General features: G+C 41.8%; 1 protein-coding gene across 1 annotated transcript in view; it reads right to left on the minus strand.

Annotated features, from left to right (window-relative positions):
* The window catches only part of ca9 (carbonic anhydrase IX), a 110830-nt gene that overhangs the window by 72601 nt on the left and 16789 nt on the right, over nt 1-21440 (minus strand). Inside the window, exons 2-3 of the mRNA XM_060821209.1 lie at nt 9998-10027; nt 3919-4086 (exon numbers count right to left, since the gene is read on the minus strand). Of these exons, the coding sequence (XP_060677192.1) occupies nt 3919-4086; nt 9998-10027 (198 nt within the window). The remainder of the gene's footprint in view (nt 1-3918; nt 4087-9997; nt 10028-21440) is intronic.

A 21440-nucleotide genomic window follows, 5' to 3' on the forward strand; every position in this document is an offset into this window, starting at 1 on the left:
AATGTATTATAAAATCTCTTTAGATTCTCCTTAACCCTATTTGCCAAAACTATCTCATGTCCCTTTTTTGTCTTCTTGACTTCCCTCTTAAGTATCCTCCTACTGCCTTTACATTCTTCTAAGGAGTCATTCGATGTTTGCTGTCTCTACCTGACATATGCTTCCTTCTTTTTCTTAATGAAAACCTCAACTTCTTTAGTCATCCAGCATTCCCTACACCTACCAGCCTTTCCTTTCACCCTAACAGGACTGCCTCTGGACTCACGTTATCTCTTATGATGGCTTCCCTTTTTCCAGCTGTCTCTTTATCTGTGAACATCTGTCTCCATTCAACTTTTGAAAGTTCTTGCCTAATACTGTCAAAATTGTCAAATGTGAAGTTGTTCACTTTTGCAGGAAGAATAAACATGTGGAGTATGAGGAAAACTTAGGACAGCTACAGAGTTCTGAGCTCCTGAGGGATGTAGATGTTCTGGTGAGTGTGTCAGAAAAACCTAGTCTGCAGGTATAACTCAAACCATCAACCTTCCCCTAGTCTTCTTGATTATGAAGAACATAATTGAACATGAAAGTAAGGCTGTTATTCTCCATTTTAAAGGATGTTGGTGAGACCACATCCTTAATACTGGGTGTGGTTTTGGTCTTCTTTAAGGAATGATGGAAATGCATTAGAAGTAGTTCAGAGGAAATTTACAAATTTGATATTTAAATGATGGCTTAAGATGAGTTGTTGGTCATGATCGGCTTGATTCCTTTGGATCAGTGGTGCTGGAAGAGCACAGCAGTTCAGGCAGCATCCAAAGTGATTCCTGTGGAGTTTACAGGAGTGAAGGGTGACTTATTTGAAATATATAAGATCATAAATGATCTTTACAAGTAGATGATGTTGTTTCCTGATGTTGGTCAGTCCAGAACTAGGAAGCACTGTATAAAATTTCCTACCATTCTTTAAGAATGGAATTGAGGAGAAATTCTGAGATTTGCGTAACGCTGAAGCTCTGTTTCCAAAGAGGATAGAGGAAGGGTCAATGCATATTTAAGATAGAGCCAAATAGATTCTAGCTGGTCAGAGGAAATTGTGGGTAGACAGGAATGTAGAATTGAAAATACAATAGATGAACTATGATCTTATTAATAGACAGAGCATCAGAGGAGCAAAATGGTCTACTTGTGCTCCTATTTCATATGTGCGTACATCTGTTGGCAATTGTGCCCTTGCAGCAATATTAAGGGAAATATGTCATCCAGTATAATATCTGCCCATTATAACCATAATAAAACTAAAATGTAAGGCACTGTTTGATTAGCCTTGATATTCAGTGGTTCTATCTTGCTTGGATTCATGCACACAAATTTTTTTTTCTGTTTATGAACTTACATTGAGGTTAGCAGCAAACTTTGGCTGTGGATGGTCACCAAGGCTTGCTTTAGCCACTTGCTACCCTTAATCCCTGGGAACCTGGAAATATTATGCAGATTATTCCAAAAGCCGGACAAACACTTGGAGTCAGGTATACATCTTTGTGGAAAGCAGAATTCCTCAGTTGAAACAGGTCACCCCATTTCTGATAAGGCAGACAGCATGGATTTTTAACAGGTTGCAATTCTTTTGCATGTTACCTCAGCTCAGTTCCAAAGCCTATGATTCATGCTGTTTTGACACTTTTTCCACAGAGAGAAATAAAGATCAAATCCTACGAGTTTCTTCAGCTCATCTTTCTCAATGAAAAAACAAATGGTGAGATAAAATTCTGGCCAACATTAATATTAATCGTTTTTGAACCTTGTGATTTCAGACATTGATGGATGCTTATGCTGTGCCTATTATTGTATTAATTTCTTCATGAGTGAAGGCTTTGGAAAGGCTCAAAAACTGAACTCTGATGGAGAACATCAGAAACGTTAAGACACAATATTATGATATAATCAGATGCTCATAATATTTGCTTATTGGTTTATAAATCTTACTTCTGACACTAGATAATTATAAAAAGGAGTTGTCAGCTGACTTTTGAGCAATTTTAAAATTGATGCTTCATCTGCTCCTTGCTATTGAGCTTTCAGAAATTAGATGACTGCTTGCAACATGTTGATGTGTGCACTCCATATTTGCTCAGTTACAATTTGCTTTCCTTAATCTGAAATTGTAACCCTGCTGAGGGAACAGTGTATCAATTTTATAATTGGGAACAATCAGCATGATATGCAATGTGTGTTAGGTATAGCATCTTCCGTGGTATCGTTCATGAGCCAGAAGTCATTTTGTTATAAAGGCAACAGTGGGTTTTGGGAGTAGTCCAAACTCAAACCTGCCAGCCACCATTTTTATTATAATCTAGGTAAATACATGAGACCTGCCTGGTCAAAACAATCAATGATATTTCCCAAAATATCATCAGTATTACTTCGATCTGAAGCATAAGGGATATAGAGTCAGAGATGTGTAGCACGGAAACATACTCTTTGGTCCAACTCATCCATGCTGACCAGATATCCTAACTTAATCTAGTCCCATTTGTCAGCACTTGATCCATATCCCTCTAAACTCTTCATATTCATATAACCATCCAGATGCCTTTTTAAATGTTGTAAATATACCATTTCCTCTAGCAGCTCATTCCAAACATGTACCACCCTCTGTGAAAACGTTGCCCCTTAGGTCCTTTTTACATCTTTCTCCTCTCACCCTAAACCTATGCTCTCTAGCTCTGGACTTCCCCACCCCAGGGAAAAGACCCTATCCATAAACATCAAGATTTTATAAACCTCTTAAAGTCACTCCTCAGCTCTGCGCTCCAGGGAAAACAGCCCTAGCCCATTCAGCCTCTCCCTATAGCTCAAACGCTCCAATTCTGACAACATCCTGGGAAATCTTTTCTGAACCCTTCCAAGTGTCACAACATCCTTCCAATAGGAAGGAGACCAGAATTGCACACAATATTTCAAAAGTGGCCTAACCAATGTCCTGTACAGCTGCAACATGACCTCCCAACTCCTGTACTCAATGCACTGTCCAATAAAGGCAAGCATACCAAATGCTTTCTTCAGTACACTGTCAACCTGCGACACCACTTTCAAGGAGCTATGCACCTACACCTCATAGGATATGATTGGATTTCACAACATATCACCCCCATTCTGCATAATCTTATCTTAAATGATTCACAGGATGAGACATTTGTCCTTTAAGGAAAGATTCAAGAGAGTTGGCTTACATTCTCTGGAATTTAGCAGAATATGAGGCAATGCTATCGAAATATATAAAATTATTACAGAATGGGACAGATTGGTTGATGGTAAGCTGTTTCCCTCTAGAACTCAAGGTGATAATCTCAATTGTTCTGAAGATGGGTCATTGGACCTAAAACATTAATTCTGCTTTCTCTCCACAGTTGCGGCCAGACCTGCTGAGTTTTCTCTGCAATTTTGGTTTTCATTTTTGATTTCCAGCATCCACAGTTCTTTGTTACTTTTTGTGATAATCTCAGGATTAGCATTGATGATTTAGGACTGAGATGTGGAGAAATATTGTTGCTGAAAGATTTGGAAATCTCTACTCTCCACCCCAGAGAGCTGTGGATAATCTGTTGTTGACGATATTCAAGACAATGATTGATAAACTCCAGGGATGGAGAAAGAGGGGAAATTGGAGTTGAGATCTCATATTAGCCATAAGCCTATTGAATAATGGGACAGCCACCGTGGGTATTAGATTTTAAGATTTAGATTTTATTGTCAAAATATAAAATCTAATGCAGGAGTAGACCATTCAGTTTGTGAAGTCTGCCCCACCATTCAATATGATCAGGCTGATCGAACATTTCATTGTCTTTTATGTACCCCATTTCCATTTACTCATGTTTTATGATGAATTTAAATGATATGCAAAGATGAAAACCATGATGATTTCACACTTACCGGTGTGCCCATTATTAGATAAATCAAGCTGTTCAGTTTCTTTTAGATTGTATCCTTCAAGAGTGATTGAAGGAAGTTCTTTGTTGACTATGGTTTTTCGAGTGTTGATATTAATAGGAGACTGTGCATCCCCATTACAATATGGATAGCCTTTGACCCAGTCTTGATCTAAAGGAAAACAAAAGCACAAACCACCATGAGGTATGATTCCTTACAATTAACAGATGGGCTGCAAATGTTTTCTTACTATTATGTGTATTTTTGGAGGTAAAAGTGTACACAATGAATTCATAGGGTGAAAATTCCAATTGGAACAGCTGTTATACATTTATACTACATTCTAGTTTACACAGCTATTGATGTAGTTGAACAACTTCTAACCAGATGACGAATACTCTTTTCAGATTAAGAAATATATTAACATTTGGCACATCAACATGACCACCCATACTCCCAAGAGCTATTACATTAAATAGACCATAATTAGTCTTACTTCAGTAAACAGTAGACCAAATTACATGAAAACATAATGTACTATTATTATCAACTTTAACAACTTTGACTTAGTTTTGTCAATCTGTTGATATTCTTAAAGCAAGCATTTTTCCTACTACTGTATATTTTAGTAGCTTTACCACAAACATCCTGTTCCTCTTCCTTCCCATCCCATAGGTGTTTACTCAGCTTGAATATGAAAATAAAATTCTAACGTGATGCCCTTCATGCCCATCAAGAAAATATTGCCTTGCCCTATATAACCCCTGTCTTAAAGTTAATGGGTGGGAAATTGCAGGCAGGAGCAGTGTTATTTTGCAATACAAGATCTTAGCCAACATTAGCTAATTGTTTGCCAAAACATTGTCACAATTCCCATGGGTGCCCTCTGACTCCATGTCAAACTGGTACATTCGCTTCATGGTATGTGATTGCTTAATGCAACAGGTTATTCAAAAACATAGGGACCATCACTGCTGAGCAAGTTTCAACCCTCATCTGATATCCAAATCTCCAACCGTCCAATTGGGCCAGCAGATCTAAAACAGGAAGAGTTCCTTTCCTTAAACTAGAGGCACGAAGACCAATTAAAACACATTTTAGCTAAGATCAGCACAGTTGGAACAGACCACAGACCAATTCTGGGACCTTTATGAGTTGAATGATGTAGAGTTATAGTGCTTGCTGATTAGATTGTACTACACTCACTACAGATAGCTATGATTTGGAGCTGCTGGTGTTGGACTGGGGTGAACAAAGTTAAAAATCACAACACCAGGTGATAGTCCAACAGGTTTAATTGGAAGCACACTAGCTTTCGGAGCGACGCTCCTTCATCAGGTGATAGACCTGATAAAGGAGCGTCACTCTGAAAGCTAGTGTGTTTCCAATTAAACCTGTTGGACTATAACCTGGTGCTGTGTGATTTTTAACTTTGTACAGATAGCTTGAGCTTGATAGAAGTGACACAATATGCCTATTTAAAAACATTTAATGTCAATGTATATTTGATTATATTTAGGTCTGCTGTCAAGAGTTTCTTTTCACAATGTATCAATTATTATTAATCACTTTCTGGATCAGTGGTGCTGGAAGAGCACAGCAGTTCAGGCAGCATCCAACGAGCTGTAAAATCGACGTTTCGGGCAAAAGCCCTTCATCAGGAATAAAGGCAGAGAGCCTGAAGCATGGAGAGATAAATGAGAGGAGAGTGGGAGTGGCGAGAAAGTAGCATAGAGGACAATGGGTGAGTGGGGGAGGGGATGAAGGTGATAGGTCAGGGAGGAGAGGGTGGAGTGGATAGGTGGAAAAGGAGATAGGCAGGTAGGACAAGTCCGGACAAGTCAGTCATGGGGACAGTGCTGAGCTGGAAGTTTGGAACTAGGGTGAGGTGGAGGAAGGGGAAATGAGGAAACTGTTGAAGTCCACATTGATGCTCTGGGGTTGAATTGTTCCGAGGCAGAAGATGAGGCGTTCTTCCTCCAGGCATCTTGTGGCGAGGGTGCGGCGGTGAAGGAGGCCAAACGCCAACTCGAGGACACCTCTTCCTACCACCCCTCGACCATGACCCCACCTCCCATCACCAAATCATCATCTCCCAGACCATACAGAGCCTCATCACCTCAGGAGATCTCTCACCCACAGCTTCCAACCTCAGTCTGGGAACCCCACACTGCCCGGTTCTACCCCCGGTTCAAGCCTGACCACCCTGGCCAACCCATTGTCTCAGCATGCTCCTGCCTCACTGAACTCATCTCTACCTACCTCGACACTGTCCTATCCCCCCCTAGTCCAGGAACCCCTGACATAGGTTCGAGACACCACCCATGCCCTCCACCTCCTCCAAGATTTCCGTTTCCCTGGCCGCCAATGCCTCCTCTTCACCATGGATATCCAATCCCTCTACACCTCCATCCGCCATGACCAGGGCCTCCAAGCCCTCCGTTTGTTCCTCTCACGACATCCAAAACAGTACCCTTCCACCGACACTCATTTGTTTGGCCGAACTGGTCCTCACCCTTAACAATTTCTCCTTCGATTCCTCCCACTTCCTCCAGATCAAATGGGTAACCATTGGCACACGTATGGGCCCCAGCTATGCCTGTCTCTTTGTTGGCTATGTAGAATAGTCGATCTTCCGTAATTACACCAGCACCACTCCCCACCTCTTCCTCCGCTACATTGATGACTGCATTGGCGCCACCTCGTGCTCCCGCGAGGAGGTTGAGCAATTCATCAACTTCACCAACACATTCCACCCTAACCTTAAATTTACCTGGACCATCTCTGACACCTCCCTCCCCTTCCTGGACTTCTCCATCTCCATTAATGACGCTTGACACTGACATTTTTTTTACAAACCTACTGACTCCCACAGCCACCTGGAATACACCTCTTCCCACCCTACATCTTGCAAAGATGCCATCCCATATTCCCAATTCCTCTGCCTCCGCTGTATCTGTCCCAGGAGGACCAGTTCCACCACAGAATACACCAGATGGTCTCCTTCTTTAGAGACCACAATTTCCCTTCCCACATGGTTAAAGATGCCCTCCAACGCATCTCGTCTACATCCCGTATCTCCTCCCTCAGACCCCACCCCTCCAACCATAACAAGGACAGAATGCCCCTGGTGCTCACCTTCCACCCTACCAATCTTTGCATAAACCAAATCATCCGCCGACATTTCCGCCACCTTCAAAAAGACTCCACCACCAAGGATATATTTCCCTCCCCACCCCTTTCCGCCTTCCGCAAAGACCATTCCCTCTGACTACCTGGTCAGGTCCACGCCCCCCTACAATCCACCCCCTCATCCTGGCACTTCCCCCTGCCACCGCAGAAACTGTAAAACCTGTGCTCACACCTCCTCCCTCACCTCCATCCAAGGCCTAAAAGAACCTTCCACATCCATCAAAGTTTTACCTGCACATCCACTTTTATCATTTATTGTATCCGTTGCTCCCGATGCGGCCTCCTCTACATTGGGGAGACTGAACGCCTCCTAGCAGAGTGCTTTAGGGAACATCTCCGGGACACCTGCACCAATCAACCACACCGCCCCGTGGCCCAACATTTCAACTCCCCCTCCACTCTGCCGAGGACATGGAGGTCCTGGGCCTCCTTTACCACCGCTCCCTCACCACCAGACACCTGGAGAAAGAACGCCTCATCTTCCGCCTCGGAACACTTCAACCCCAGGACATCAGTGTGGACTTCAACAGTTTCCTCATTTCCTCTTCCCCCACCTCACCCTAGTTCCAAGCTTCCAGCTCAGCACTGTCCCCATGACTTGTCCTATCTGCCTATCTTCTTTTCCACCTATCCAATCCACCCTTCTCCCTGACCTATCACCTTCATCCCCTCCCCCACTCACCCATTGTACTCGATGCTACTTTCTCCCCACCCCCACCCTCCTCTAGCTTATCTCTCCACGCTTCAGGCTCTCTGCCTTTATTCCTGATGAAGGGCTTTTGCCCGAAACATTGATTTCACTGCTCCTTGGATGCTGCCTGAACTGCTGTGCTCTTCCACCACGACTAATCCCGAATCTGGTTTCCAGCATCTGCAGTCATTGTTTTTACCTATTATTAATCACTGCCAATCATTTTTTTTATTAAAGCTCTGCAAATGAAATGCTGGAATTCGTCCAGAGGCAAATAGCTCAACTTGGGAAATTTTCTGACTTGCCTGACAGAAAACAAGGGATTAGGAAGTGTTAATATTCAAAGGGCCTGAATGTCCAACTTCAAGTCAACAAAAGCTACCATGAAGGTGAAACAACATCAATAAAATCAGTGTATACTGCTTTGTACTTCAATACCCTAAATGTGATGGTGAAAATGAAAGATGTCAACAACGGGAGGCACGGTGGTTAGCACTGCTGCCTCACAGCGCCAAGGACCTGGGTTCAATTCCCGCCTCAGGCGACTGACTGTGTGGAGTTTGCACGTTCTCCCCGTGTCTGCATGGGTTTCCTCTGGGTTCTCCGGTTTCCTCCCACAGTCCAAAGATGTGCGGGTCAGGTGAATTGGCCATGCTAAATTGCCCGTAGTGTTAGGTAAGGGGTATATGTAGGGGTATGGGTGCGTTGCGCTTCGGCGGGTCGGTGTGGACTTGTTGGGCCGAAGGGCCTGTTTCCACACTGTCAGTAATCTAAATCTAAATCTAAAAAGTGTGGTGCTGGAAAGGCACAGCCGGTCAGGCAGCATCTGAGGAGCAGGAGAGTTGACCTTTCAAGTATACGCTCTTCATCAAGAATCTGATGAAGAACTTATGCTCGGAACATCGACTCTCCTGCTCCTCAGATGCTGCTTGACCTGCTGTGTTTTTCCAGCACTGATCTACAGCATCTGTAGTCCTCACTTTCTCCAAAAATAAGATGTGTTGCTCCAATTAGATACAGCCTTGGTAAGATTATTCCTGCAATACTGAATACAGTTTTGTTGAAGAATCACACTGGACTCAAAACATTAACTGTTTATGTCTCCAAAGATACTGCAAGACTTGCCAAGTTTCTTCAGCATATTCGGTTTTGTTTTCAGATTTCCAGCATTCACAGTATTTTGTTTTAAACTGGCATATAGTTTGGTCTCCCGATCTATCTCCTCCAGTAAGAATGCAACAGTGGTTCATCCCAAACTAATCCTGGGGTTAAGTGAGATTGTTTTATGTGTTCCCTAGAATTTAAGAATGAGGTGACCTCATTGAATTTCAGAACATTCTTAAAGGGTTGGTAGGACATTTCTTCTGATGAAGATAGCATGTATTCCTGACTCAAAAATTGGTGTTAGAAAGATGAGCTCGATGAGAAGACCTGATCCCTAAAGTCTCTGCCCCTTACTGGAGGCAGTTAGCAGCTTGACGGTCACCTTGTCGTCTACATAAACCTCTATTGATGTGATCATTGACAAAAAAAAGTCAAAAATGAATTATTTGAAGTATCAGTTCACTTTCGCATCTCTGCAAACTGACCTTACATGAGTTGTCATTAAGGCTACAGAGCCAATGTATTCCCATCCCTGTGGTAAATATGCACTCATGCCCGTTTTGATGGTGCTAAAGTTTTTTAAAATGAAGATATCTTGTCTACAACAACAAACAACGTTTCAGACACCAGAACTGGCTTAGCAAGACAGAGCTTACATTGGGAATTTCCTACCATTAGCAAGCATAACATTGATGGAAAAAATCTGAACAGGATTTTGGGCCATCCAGTCAAGGTGTTACAGGCCAATTGAGAGGCCCCTCAGGAAATGGGTCAATATCAGGAATTTCCTCCCCAAATGTATTGTAGGTCAATCTACATCATGTGGACTGCAGTAGTTCAAGAAGTCAGCTCTTCACCACCTTCTCAAAGGCAATTGGGAATGGCAATAAATGCTGGGCAGCTACTGATGCCCACATCCTACGAGTGAATAAAAGAAAACTTCTCAGTGTAGCTGCTTCGTTGTTTGACTCGTGCAGTTAAGAGACAACATCAGCTCATGTTAAACAAGCAGCTGCTGTCCATCATTATTAATCTTTGATTTAACTGTTAAGATTAACATCGAATCAGATTGCATATCCAGACAGCTGAGATTACCTTCATAATTCCAATGGGCAAGCGTTTTACCTTGGGGGAAGAAAACAGAAAAAGAACTGTTAGCATGTCAACAGCTGTTTACCAAGAAAGATAACAAATTTGAAGAGTAGTTACAAACAGCAATTTTTAAAAGTCCTATCAGCATTTAGCGGTAAGACCTAACAGGCCAAAACAGGCCATTTTACACTATAAAACAAATATTATTACTGTCCTAGTCTTTTTGTTTATCATTTGGGATAAACGTCTAGGGCTTGAAAAAGACCTACTGCTGAGTGCATGTAATTGATTCTGATCATAAAGTACATGTTTGATACTCTTTGGGATGATCCTCATGCAACAGAGTTCAAAAACAAAGGAAATTCATATTGGAGAGTTTCTGCTCCTTTTACACTATTCAAATTACCTTACGGGGAAAACATTTCTGTCATACACCATTATTAATGCGGTATGTTCAGGATGTCTCCAGGAGGTCACTCACAGACTACGCAGTGAATTCTTCCCTAAAATCCTCTGATCAACAGCTGCTGAAAGCAGACCTGGTCACCACTTGGATTTACATTGAAGCCTCTAATCCGAAAGGCAAAGAGAAAACAATTGTAGAAGGATCAGTTACTTGGAGGTACAGTTGTCTCAGCAGGGTGGACCTCCCCTACAGGCCCGGCCTTCCAATGCAATTGTTTAAATAACCCAAACTTTGGAAATCGTGGGAAGAAGAGGTTCTTCTCTAATGTGTCTCGAGTGGTGCATTGGCGCTGTGGGATTTTTGACCCAAAGGATTTACCATGCTCTAATAAATGAAAACTTTAGGAAAATATGTTTCTGTAAATAGACCACAGGACTCCAAAGACATATTTGTTCCCTAGTTTGCATTCCTAACTTTGAAGTAGAAACAGAGTTGATGACAAGGTCAACGTCTTTCTGATTTCATTAAAAGGAATGGGTAGGTTTCTGTGGTACCAAAATTTACATTTTATGGTCCATAAGTGATAATATTTCATGATATAATTTTTCATGGTGCTGCGAAAGACTTTATCCATTTAGGCGTTCCTGGCACCCAACAAATCTAGATAGAAGTTCATAGTTCCGAAATTCAGGATAAATTCTGAAATGCTTTGTCCACCGCTCCAAAACTATGGGCAGGCTGCTCCTTGATGTCCCATTCCGGATTTCTAAAATTGAACTCACTCACCTGGTATTTTGTTCTCTGGGAGTTGCTGCAAGCTTGAGAGGGGGCCTGATACCTCCCAAGCCTGCAATGCAGGTAAGCTGATAGTGTAGCCAGTGAAGTAAAAAGTCCCAGTCTGTTTATTTGGGCACTGCCCCAGTTCCATTCATGCTCTTCCAGAACAGTAACTCTCATCTTCTGCCAGCTCCATAATCTTTGCATCTCATTTTATTTCCCCATGCACCTACATCTTCCTCATATCTCCTATGTGTCCTTCACTTCCTCTTGTGTGCATCCCTTGCATTCTCCCACCAGGTTCAGAAACAAAATAAGATGTTGCTGGAAAAGCTCAGCAAATCTCGCAGCATCAGTGAAGAGAAATCGGCGTTTACATAACGGGTCCAGTAACTCTCCCCATTCTAAGGAAGGGTCACCTGATCTGAAATGTTAGTTCTGATTTCTCTGCACAGATGCTGCCAGGCCTGCTGAGTTTTTCCAGGAACTTCTGTTTTTTGTTCTGATTTACAGCAGCCGCTGTTCTTTCAGTTTTTATGTACAGAAACAAATGTTGAAATGCTCAAGAAGTGTTAAGGAGAAAGGAGTTAACATTCCCTTGAAAGAAAGTCCCTTTGATATTGTAGAAAAAAAAACAAACACCGCCAGAGGATGTCCCACTGAAAAATTTTTTAAATCCAATTAATTCCTCTTAATTTGTGTCCAAGTGGACACAATGACATGAAGGAAACAGCTTGAAAGAGAGACAAGTTATTGCTAGCTCAAAACTGTCAAACAGAGCTAGATGGTTCCTTTGCAGCTGAGTAAACAAGCAGCTCCTAAGTAGTCACTTCATTAGTTTTGGAGCTGAACCAAGCATTCACAACAAAGCCATCATGAGGTTGGCCATGCAATGCTTTGGAGAAGGTGGTTTAAGTGGACCTACACAGTGCTGTAAGGTTTACAGTTCCACAATTTTGACTTTGGTGACATAGGACAAATGCTGATGCACTGGAGGCAAAAATAATTTTAAGATGGATCATCTTGAGTTTCAAGGGCGATTGTATGATTTTCAAGGACATCTTTTTGGTATTGGGGCATTCCTTTTTTATTCTCAGTAATTCGTCACAGCATGCTTTTATTCATCTCGACATATGACAGAAGCAGAAATGGAAAAATTCATCTTGAATAATTATGAATCCTCCATTGAAAATAAAGCCAGAACATCTAAGAAAAGCACTAATTTTCTCATCAACAAATTAAATTAGTGCAACAGGGATAAGTGCACAGTTAACAAAATAACTGAGAGAAAAAAAAAATCACCTGAACATCCCTTTTGGGGACTGATGACATCACACCTAATGCGTTGCGTCACTTCTGCATAAAGCTGCAGGACATTATTTCTGCTGTGACTACACTTTTTACTCCATCTCAGTTCCTAGTTTCAAATTTAAAATTTAATAATTGACAGTGTTTTCTCCTCTAAAGTATTGCTGCATTCTTCCCTCCAAATTATAGTTCCTGAACATAGGCAAGAGAGCTGGAGATTCTTGCATGCATTTTTAAGGAATTTATTACCCCAGTGAAATCAGGTTTTCTTGGTTCATAGTTAGCCTTGGTTACAGGAAGGCAGTAATCCCTTGTTGGTAAGGTATTTGCAGCCTCCTTCTACCCCTCCCCCCTGCAACCCAACCACTTCTGTAGCTTCCCTCCAAACCACCTTGGAGGCTCCCTGTCCCACCATTACAGTCTCCAGCCCCCATAAAATTCACCAGTAGAATCCCTCTGAACCAGACAATTGCCCCCTAATGGGCAGCCCCAGGGCCAGCAGCCCCACCAGCCCTGGAACCAGCTGCCCCTAACACCCCCACCTCAGCTGTGATGGACAATTTCATCATCCACTCACCCTAGCCCAAGACAACAGCAGCCTCTGCCCAGCCAAAGCCTCTCTCTATCCCTCCAGCACCCACTGCCACACCCCTATGATCTACTCACCACTGCCACTTAGCTTCCCAACTGCTTGCTGCCCCTCCAATCACCGCTGTTTTTCACTGTGAGGCTCGGATGGGAGAGAAACAGCTCGTGATTCCACCTTTCAGTTGCTGTCTCTCCCACATGTAAAGTTTCTGCAAATTTGCATCCCCTGATTATTCCTGCAGTGGGTTCACCTTCCACTGCCACCTCTACAACTTTTTCCAGTCTGAAATTTTGGGGATTAGTCATTGTAATTTTACAAATATATGGATTGCAGAAGGAAAGATGTTAGAGTGCCTAACCAAAAGTTTGTGAAGCAGAAAACAGATTACCTGCAGCATCAAGCAGTGATAACATACAATAAAGCAGTAATTAACATAATGTTAGTTATCCAAGTACTATATGTTCTGTTCCCTGAAGCACAAAAATGATGTTGTACCTTGCTTAAGAAATTTCTGGACAAATTAGTATTTTGAGCAAATAGTTTTTGGACTGTGGAGGTTATAGGTATATATTTAACTCGAGATAATTCATGGCTTAGAAGGGAACTCACAGGTGGTGAAATTCTGTTGCTCTTCTAAGTGGTAGGGGGTCACCATATATTGCTGTGAAAGAAGCCTTGATAAAATTACAGTGGTACATCTTGTATGTGGTATATATTGGTGTCACTGCATTTTGGTGAAGGAGAGAGTGAATGTTTAAGGTGATGGATGGAGTGCCAATCAAACTGGGTTCTTTTGCTGGAATGGCATCACACTTGTGGTTTTGGAGCAATGCTCATCTAGACAAGGGGGAGTATTCCATCACATTCCCACTATATATTTTGGTGAGCTTTGGGGAATCAGGCATTGAGTCACTTACTACACAATTCTCATCCTCTATGGACCTGCGGTGCAGCTACAGTATTTATATGGCTTCCCAGTTTAGTTCCTAGCTGATCATAACCATCAGGAAGTTGATGGCTGTGGACTCAGATAGTAATACACACTTTGTTCCATTGGACATTGAAGCTTCGTCATTCAGAACAGAATCAGTGGCATTACTCCAGCCGGCATTCCTTCCAAGTTCCTTACTAGCATAGTATTACTTAAGATAAATCATTGACAAATTTATTACATTTGAGGATGTAACTGATAGGGTAGACTTTGGCACAAAATAAGTTATTTTGACTGTGTCTCCAGGATTATCTATACTTTTGCTGATTCATATAGAAGCAGAAGGAGAAGAATTCACCAATTGCTTCAATAATTTTCAACATTAGGAAAATATGCCTCTTACCAATGTAAGTGACATTGAATTCAATATATCAACTCCATCTTGCTCTTCCCCAATACTGTCAGATCTGCTAAGTTTATTTTAGTTCCAGATCTCCAGCATCTTTCTTTTATCTTATCAATGTGCAATTCCCCTCAGTTAATATGTTGACTATCCAAGTGCATCTTTTGTTCAACTATATCGAGCATTATTTTGAGTTTGTGAGAAGTAGTTCTAAAAATATTTTTAAAACTCTTACATCCATGTATGTAACTCCATATAGAAACAGACTAGTGTGGCAATGTCATGAACCTTTGTTCTCAGCCCCTAAAGCAAGGTCCTGAGAAAACACATAAACCCACAGAGACCACAAGGAATTACAAAGGACACATCTGGTCAGCAAAGATCAATCTCAGAGCATGGTACCATCTGCAACAAGAATAGTTAAAACAAAGTTGCAATGTGGGGTCAGCAAGGTTAGCATTACATTAACATTGTTATTGCTCAAAACAGAATGTAGAAGCAGACATAAGCCATCTGGTCCTTTGAGATTCTTCTGCCATTTAATAAAAGATCACAGCTGATCTATGGTCCCAACTTCACTTTTCTGTCTGCTCTCTCCCCACCAAACTCCCTTGTCTACCAGAAATGTAACTCAGCCTTGTAAGGGAATTAAAGGCACTGTTGCCACTATGCTCTGGGGAAGAGAATTGTTCAAGCTAAAAACAACAAAAAAATTCTACTCACCCATCTTAAAAAGGGAAATAATTTATTGTAAAACTATGTCCTCAAGATTTAGTCTCCCGTACAGTGGACATATCCTCCAGATATACAATTTTTCCAGTCAACAAGATCTTCTAGGTTTCAACTGGATTACACAGCAGGGCGATAGTCTAGTGGTATTTTTAATCCAGAGACTCAGGTAATATTGTGAGGACCCAGGTTTGAATCCTACCATGACATATGGTGTAATCACTTCCAATTCAACTCTTTTGTCCATGCTTAATCCAAGACTGTAATGAGGTCGAGAGCTGAGTGGCCCTGGTGGACCCCAAACAGGGCGTCACTGAGCAGGCTAGTGCTGAACAGATGTTGCTTGAAAGTACTGTTGATGACACCTTCCATCTCTTTACTGATGATCAAGGGGAGATAGTTGGGGCGGTAATTGGCCGGGTTGGGATTGTCCTGTTTTTTATGGTCAGGGCAGTTGGGCACTTTTCCACATCGGAGTGCACATGTCAGTTTGTAACTGCACTGGAACAGCTTGGCTGAGGGAGTGGCAAGTTCTGAAGCACAAGTCTTCAGTTCTATTGTTGGAATGTTGTTAGGGCCCCACAGCCTTGAGTATCCTGTACCTCCAACTGTTTCTTGATATCAGTGTTTTCTCCAAGTATTGCGAGGAGTCACAAGTCATTGGCTGATGGAGGTGGGAAACATTATAAAAATCGTCAGGTGGTTTTTTTGGATTCTATTTGTGTACACATCACATGTGCAACCTCTGCTAAATAGAATACTTCACACTTCTCCCACAGCAGCTTGAATCATCATGAGAATCAACACACACACACACACAGTCTGCGGAGTTCAAAACATGATATGGTCTTAATGGAAACAGCCAATGACTAAGAAATATCTGCAGAGTCTTTTGTTTTTAAAACAGTTTTTAAGAGTATAATATTAGCTTAAATAAAAGGTAGGTAGAGAGTTTTAAGTATAAAGTAGAGGTGTTTGAAACAAAGGAAGGTCCCTAGCTTAAGTAAAATTCTTAAACTGCCATGGTGGGATTTGAGCTCACCAGTTGTTCAAATCTCACCATGGCAGTATGCTGGGATAAGTACATTGGCTTGATGCAGATATATCAGAAACAATGAGAACATAACTGAAAATAATGAAATTTGTCATTATAAAATCACCATAGTGCCACATGAGACAGATCAAGGAGACTTTGAAACATACATCTTTAATATTGTTTGCTCCAAATCAGATGCGTAAATAAACTTACTGGCATGTTTGATTGAAATACCAAAGAATATATGTGGAACGTATGTGACCAACATTAAAAAAAAAGATTAAATTGATCGTTCAACCAGGAACTAAAACAAACCATGTCAGATATCAGATCCTTGACAGAGAGTATGCTGTGTACATTAAAAGGCATCAGAAGGATTCTGATAGCATCAAGAAAGTATAAGAAGAAATAAGTACTTCATCAATAATATTTCTAAATAGCCAGATCTGATAGCTTTAGTAAATTGACAGCTATGAAAATATGCTGGATAATTCATACAACATTAAAGGCTTTGCAAATTTGCACTCCTGATATGACATTGTGTTCAGTATATCTTGCACAAATTTACATTCATGAATTTTTATGGGTGGAAAATGCATGCCCCATAGGGCTTACAATAATGTACTTCAAATGCACACAAATAATTCCACACTGAGGGCACAAATACATTAAACTGACCTAGAGGGTTCAAGTAGGTGAACTGAAGTGGATTGCATGGAAACTATGATTGGTCTCTTTTGCCTTAAGCAGACTTCACTGCAATTTTGTTTAATATACTCTTATTTTTAAATAAAAAATCTGCAGTCAGGAAAACAGCTTTGATTTGTGAACAAATATTATTCATTTCATAGAATTGAGGTCACACCACAATAAGAGGCCATTCATTTCATTTAGGAGGTACAGACCTCAGAATAGCTTTATTATTATCCTTTCATACTTTGTTAGAAAAAATATTATTGCCTCTGACCTCTAGTGAAAGGTTCTGGATTAAAATTGATCATTGGTAGCTGCACAAAACTGCAAGTATTGTACGGTCAATAAACTGGTATATTTGCAACCAGTATTGTAATCATAGCCTCAGCAAAGTCTTGAATAAATTCTGCTTAACTTACTATCTTTTTGATTCCACATGAGCGTACATACTAATATTGAATCTCACTTTGTCTGTTATTTCCACTGTCAGCTTGAACCTCCACTGCTTGGTCAAGATTCTTTGGAGGAATCAGGTTAAGAGAAGCTAAAGGGAGAGAAAAGGATTAATGGGGAGATATCCTTTGTGTGTGTGAGAGAGAGAGACAGCTGATACTTTGAGTTGGGGGATGGAGGGCTTGAAAAGAATGATTGAGGAGTTGATTGTTAGTTGAGCTGAGAAGGGCAAAATATAGGAAGTAAGTTGGTGGTTGAAAGATGGGTTTGGTAATGTTGGGAAAGAAGTAGTGTTAGGGAAAAAAGGAGATAAAGGGAGGATGAGGTGACAGAAAATATTGCTTTATCTTGAAGCTCCTTGCTCCTTATCAGTAAATAAAGCTTAAACACCCATATACAGTTGCACTACTCATTTATATTTCTTCACGATAGGTTCTCAGATGCTCACATTTTCACTCCAGGCTGCTGTCTTCTCTTATTGATGCTGTATGGGGTTGGTTAGCTCAGTTGGCTGATTTGTTACACAGAATGATGCCGACAGCATGGGTTCAATTTTCCTTCTAAACCTCTTCCCCTCACCTGAGGCATTGGTGATCCTCAGGTTAAACCACCACCAATCACCTCTCTCTGATAAGAGAGCAGCTCTACGGTGTGGTAGGACAATGGGGACTTTATTGATGTTGAAGTCATGTGACCAATTACAGCATCACAATTTACATGAAATTTACTACATCACAGATGTGATGAGGATAAAAAGGTGTGTTCCAGGAAAGATTTAAGGAAGAGTGGGAGGATATTTTCCACACAAGCATTCATCAGCAAGCTATTGGTGAATGCTGCATCAGTTTCAATAGTTTTCCAAACCCACCCAAATGAAAGCCTATCATTAAAATAGCTCAGACTCCTAGCACCATCAATCCTGTCAAATATTCACCAAAAGACAGTGCCTGCCATATTCTCATGCAAGACCACAGGAGATTGATCAGAATTAATAGTCCATGTGTCCATTACACCTCCCATTGGAAAGACCTGTATAGAAACTTTCCTGTGAATTCTTTTATTTAAGCATGTGTTTGCACCTTACCTGTTAGACCTTTGCTTGTGGTCTCAGTAGGCAGTGTTTTTATTGGCTTTTTAGCGATGATCTGTGCCCGAAGTTACACAACATGATGCGATTGCTTCATGTTTAATTGCTGTTTTCAGAGTGTAGTCACGAGGGATAAATCTCAGGAGTAATTTTCCAATTGTCTCTATGATTTTTTCCAATTGCAGACAAAATGTGGGTGAGGAACAACTTTGTATACTGTATGGCTTCAGATCCAAAATTTGTCTTATTAATCACAAGTTCAAATCCTTTCCAGTTATTTTTAATCAACATGTAGACTGTGATGCACTGGGTTGATTTTAGTCTGTCTTTCTTCTATTTATAGAGTATTAAACCTATTTAAATCCCACTTCCCACAAGCTAAAAATTGCTACTCCCACTACCTTCATGTCACGGACTCCAGTTGACCTCCTTGTGAACTCTACACCCCAGTACCTTTAATGGTTGTGACTAGTCTTTTACACTGGGAATCATCTTGGCTCTGTTGATGGATCTCTTGCCCATCTGATTCAGTAATGTCCTTTAGGGAAGGAACCTGCCATCCTCACCTGGTCTGGCCTATCTGTTGCCTATAGCAATGTGGTTGACTCCTAACTACCCTCTGAGCAATTAGAGTTGGGTAATAAATGCTGGCCTAGCCAGCGGTGCCAACACTGAATGAATGCAAAAACAAAATCAAATATTGTATAGTTGAGCCCAAAAACAGAAACTTAGGCATTGCCTCAAGACTGCTTCTAGGATTTTGAGCATAATTGGTTCCTGCATTCAAGGTAACAACATTGACTGCACCAACACTATGTTTACCAGAACATTGTTCAGCTTCTAATGACCAACTGGAATCTGAAAGGCCACAATGCTCACTGAAACAAGGGAACATTCCTATTCTCTCCTTTATAATAAATCAATACTCATCCACTTTAAGCTGCCATGAAAGCTGTGCCAGGCTTCAGTTAGACAACAGTTCAATGACATTCTGGGAAATTGAATGGCACATAGGATATTAAATGAAGAACTTGATGATATTGTTAGAGTTGAGGAACAATCGAGTTTTGTGAGCAATGGACAATGTTGTCTGGCTGTAAATATCAGTCAAAGGGCTGCATTTTCTCAGGGCAGCCGGACAACACTGTTCCAGCCTCTCCAATGACCTTTGTGCCAATGTGACCTCCCCAACTTGTGGCGAAGGAGTTGCGTCAAGCCTCTTGTCCTTTTAAAAATGGGATGAGAGGCCACCTCCAAATGCTGCTGGGCAAGTGCAATCCCAATGGTGCCACAAGAATTTGGCCTGGACCCAGCAGATAGACACACATTGATGCATGTCAGTCTCACCACCAGACAAGGGGCAGTCAGGCAGGACCCAACAAAGGCTGGATGTGGGGCTGGTTGATATTGGTGGTTATGGGCAGGAAGTCATTGTTAATATGGAGGGTTGGCAGGTTGGCATTGCCACAGGTCACAGAGGGGCTATCACCACACAGCAGAAGGCCCAAGTGCCAGAGATACAGTGCCAACAATGGTAGGAAGAGACCATAATTAATTGGCCATTGAAGTGGTCTCACCATCCTTCACATTCCTTACCAGTGGCAGCACACCAGATCAGATTGATTGTGGAATTGCTTTGCTCTCTCTCTACCACTCGGGACTTACTGCTTGGCACACAGTAGTTTATTTTATAGCTTCACCCTACCTCACATTTAGGTTTGCCTGATGGGACATACCCTCCTACATTTTCCATTGAAGTATGGAACAGCACGGTGGCTCAGTGGCTAGCACTGCTGCCTCACAGCACCAAGGACCTGCGTTTGATTATCTGTGTGGAGTTTGCACATTTTCCCCACGTCTGCATGGGTTTCCTCCCACTATCCAAAAATGTGCTAAATTGCCCATAGTATTGAGAGATGTTTGGTTAGGTACATTAGTTAAGGGTAAATAGAGGGTAGGGGAATAGGTCTGGGTGGGTTACTTTTCCGAGGGTCACTGTGAACTTGTTGCATCAAAGGTCCTGTTTCCCTACTGTGTGGATTCTTTGGTTTGTTGGTATTAATAGTGTGGTAGATATGCTGGACCATAAGATTTCAGATTGTATTTAAGTACAATTCTACTGCTATTGATGGCCCATGGCTCCCCATGGAAGCCCAGTCTGGAGTTGTTCAAGCTGTTTGAAATTTATCCTGTTTAGCATGGTGGTGTGCTACACAACATGGAAAACATTCTCAAAGTGGAGGAGAACTTCATCTCCATGAAGCCTGTGCAGTGGTCACTCGTACTGATGCTGTCATGGATAGATTCAGTGTGGCAGGCAAATCACTAAAGCTGAGGCCAAGTATATTTTTCCCTCGGATTCCCTCACTGTTTGTGATACATCCAGTCAAGCAGCAATGTCCCTTACAACTTGACCAGCTCAGTCAGTTGTAGTGGTGCCAAGCCACTCTTTGTAGTGGACATTGAAATCCCCACCCAGAGTCCATTCTATGCCATTGTCATCCTCAGTGCTTCATGCATGGAGGACTATGAATTCATCAGTCATGGGACAATGGTACGCTATAAACAACAGGACGCACCTGACCCCCGCAAAACCACCCCCCCCCCCCCACCACCACCACCACTCCCACTTGTGAAGGACCTTAAAAGGGGTTTGGACTTGATGTTGAGGACTCCTAGGATAACTTCCTTCTGACTGTATACTCCCAGTGTCACTCACCAGTGGGACAGGGCATATCCAGGTGAAGAAGGGCTCATGCTCGAAACACGTCGACTCTCCTGCTCCTTGGATGCTGCCTGACCTGCTGCGCTTTCCCAGCAACACATTTTCAGCTCTGATCTCCAGCATCTGCAGTCCTCACTTTCTCCTGAAAGACAGCTCTCCCAACTTTGGCTCAAGCCCCCAGAAGTTAATAAAGAGGCTTTGGTGGGTCAACAGAACTGTATTGTCAAAGTCATTTCTGGTGTCTTCCTCATTGTTGGCTGTTGCATCTGCTTTAATTCCTTTTTGAAATGTTTTAAGCAGTTTATACCA

The sequence above is a fragment of the Hemiscyllium ocellatum genome, chromosome 1, assembly GCF_020745735.1.
Source record: "Hemiscyllium ocellatum isolate sHemOce1 chromosome 1, sHemOce1.pat.X.cur, whole genome shotgun sequence".
NCBI lineage: Eukaryota > Metazoa > Chordata > Chondrichthyes > Orectolobiformes > Hemiscylliidae > Hemiscyllium > Hemiscyllium ocellatum.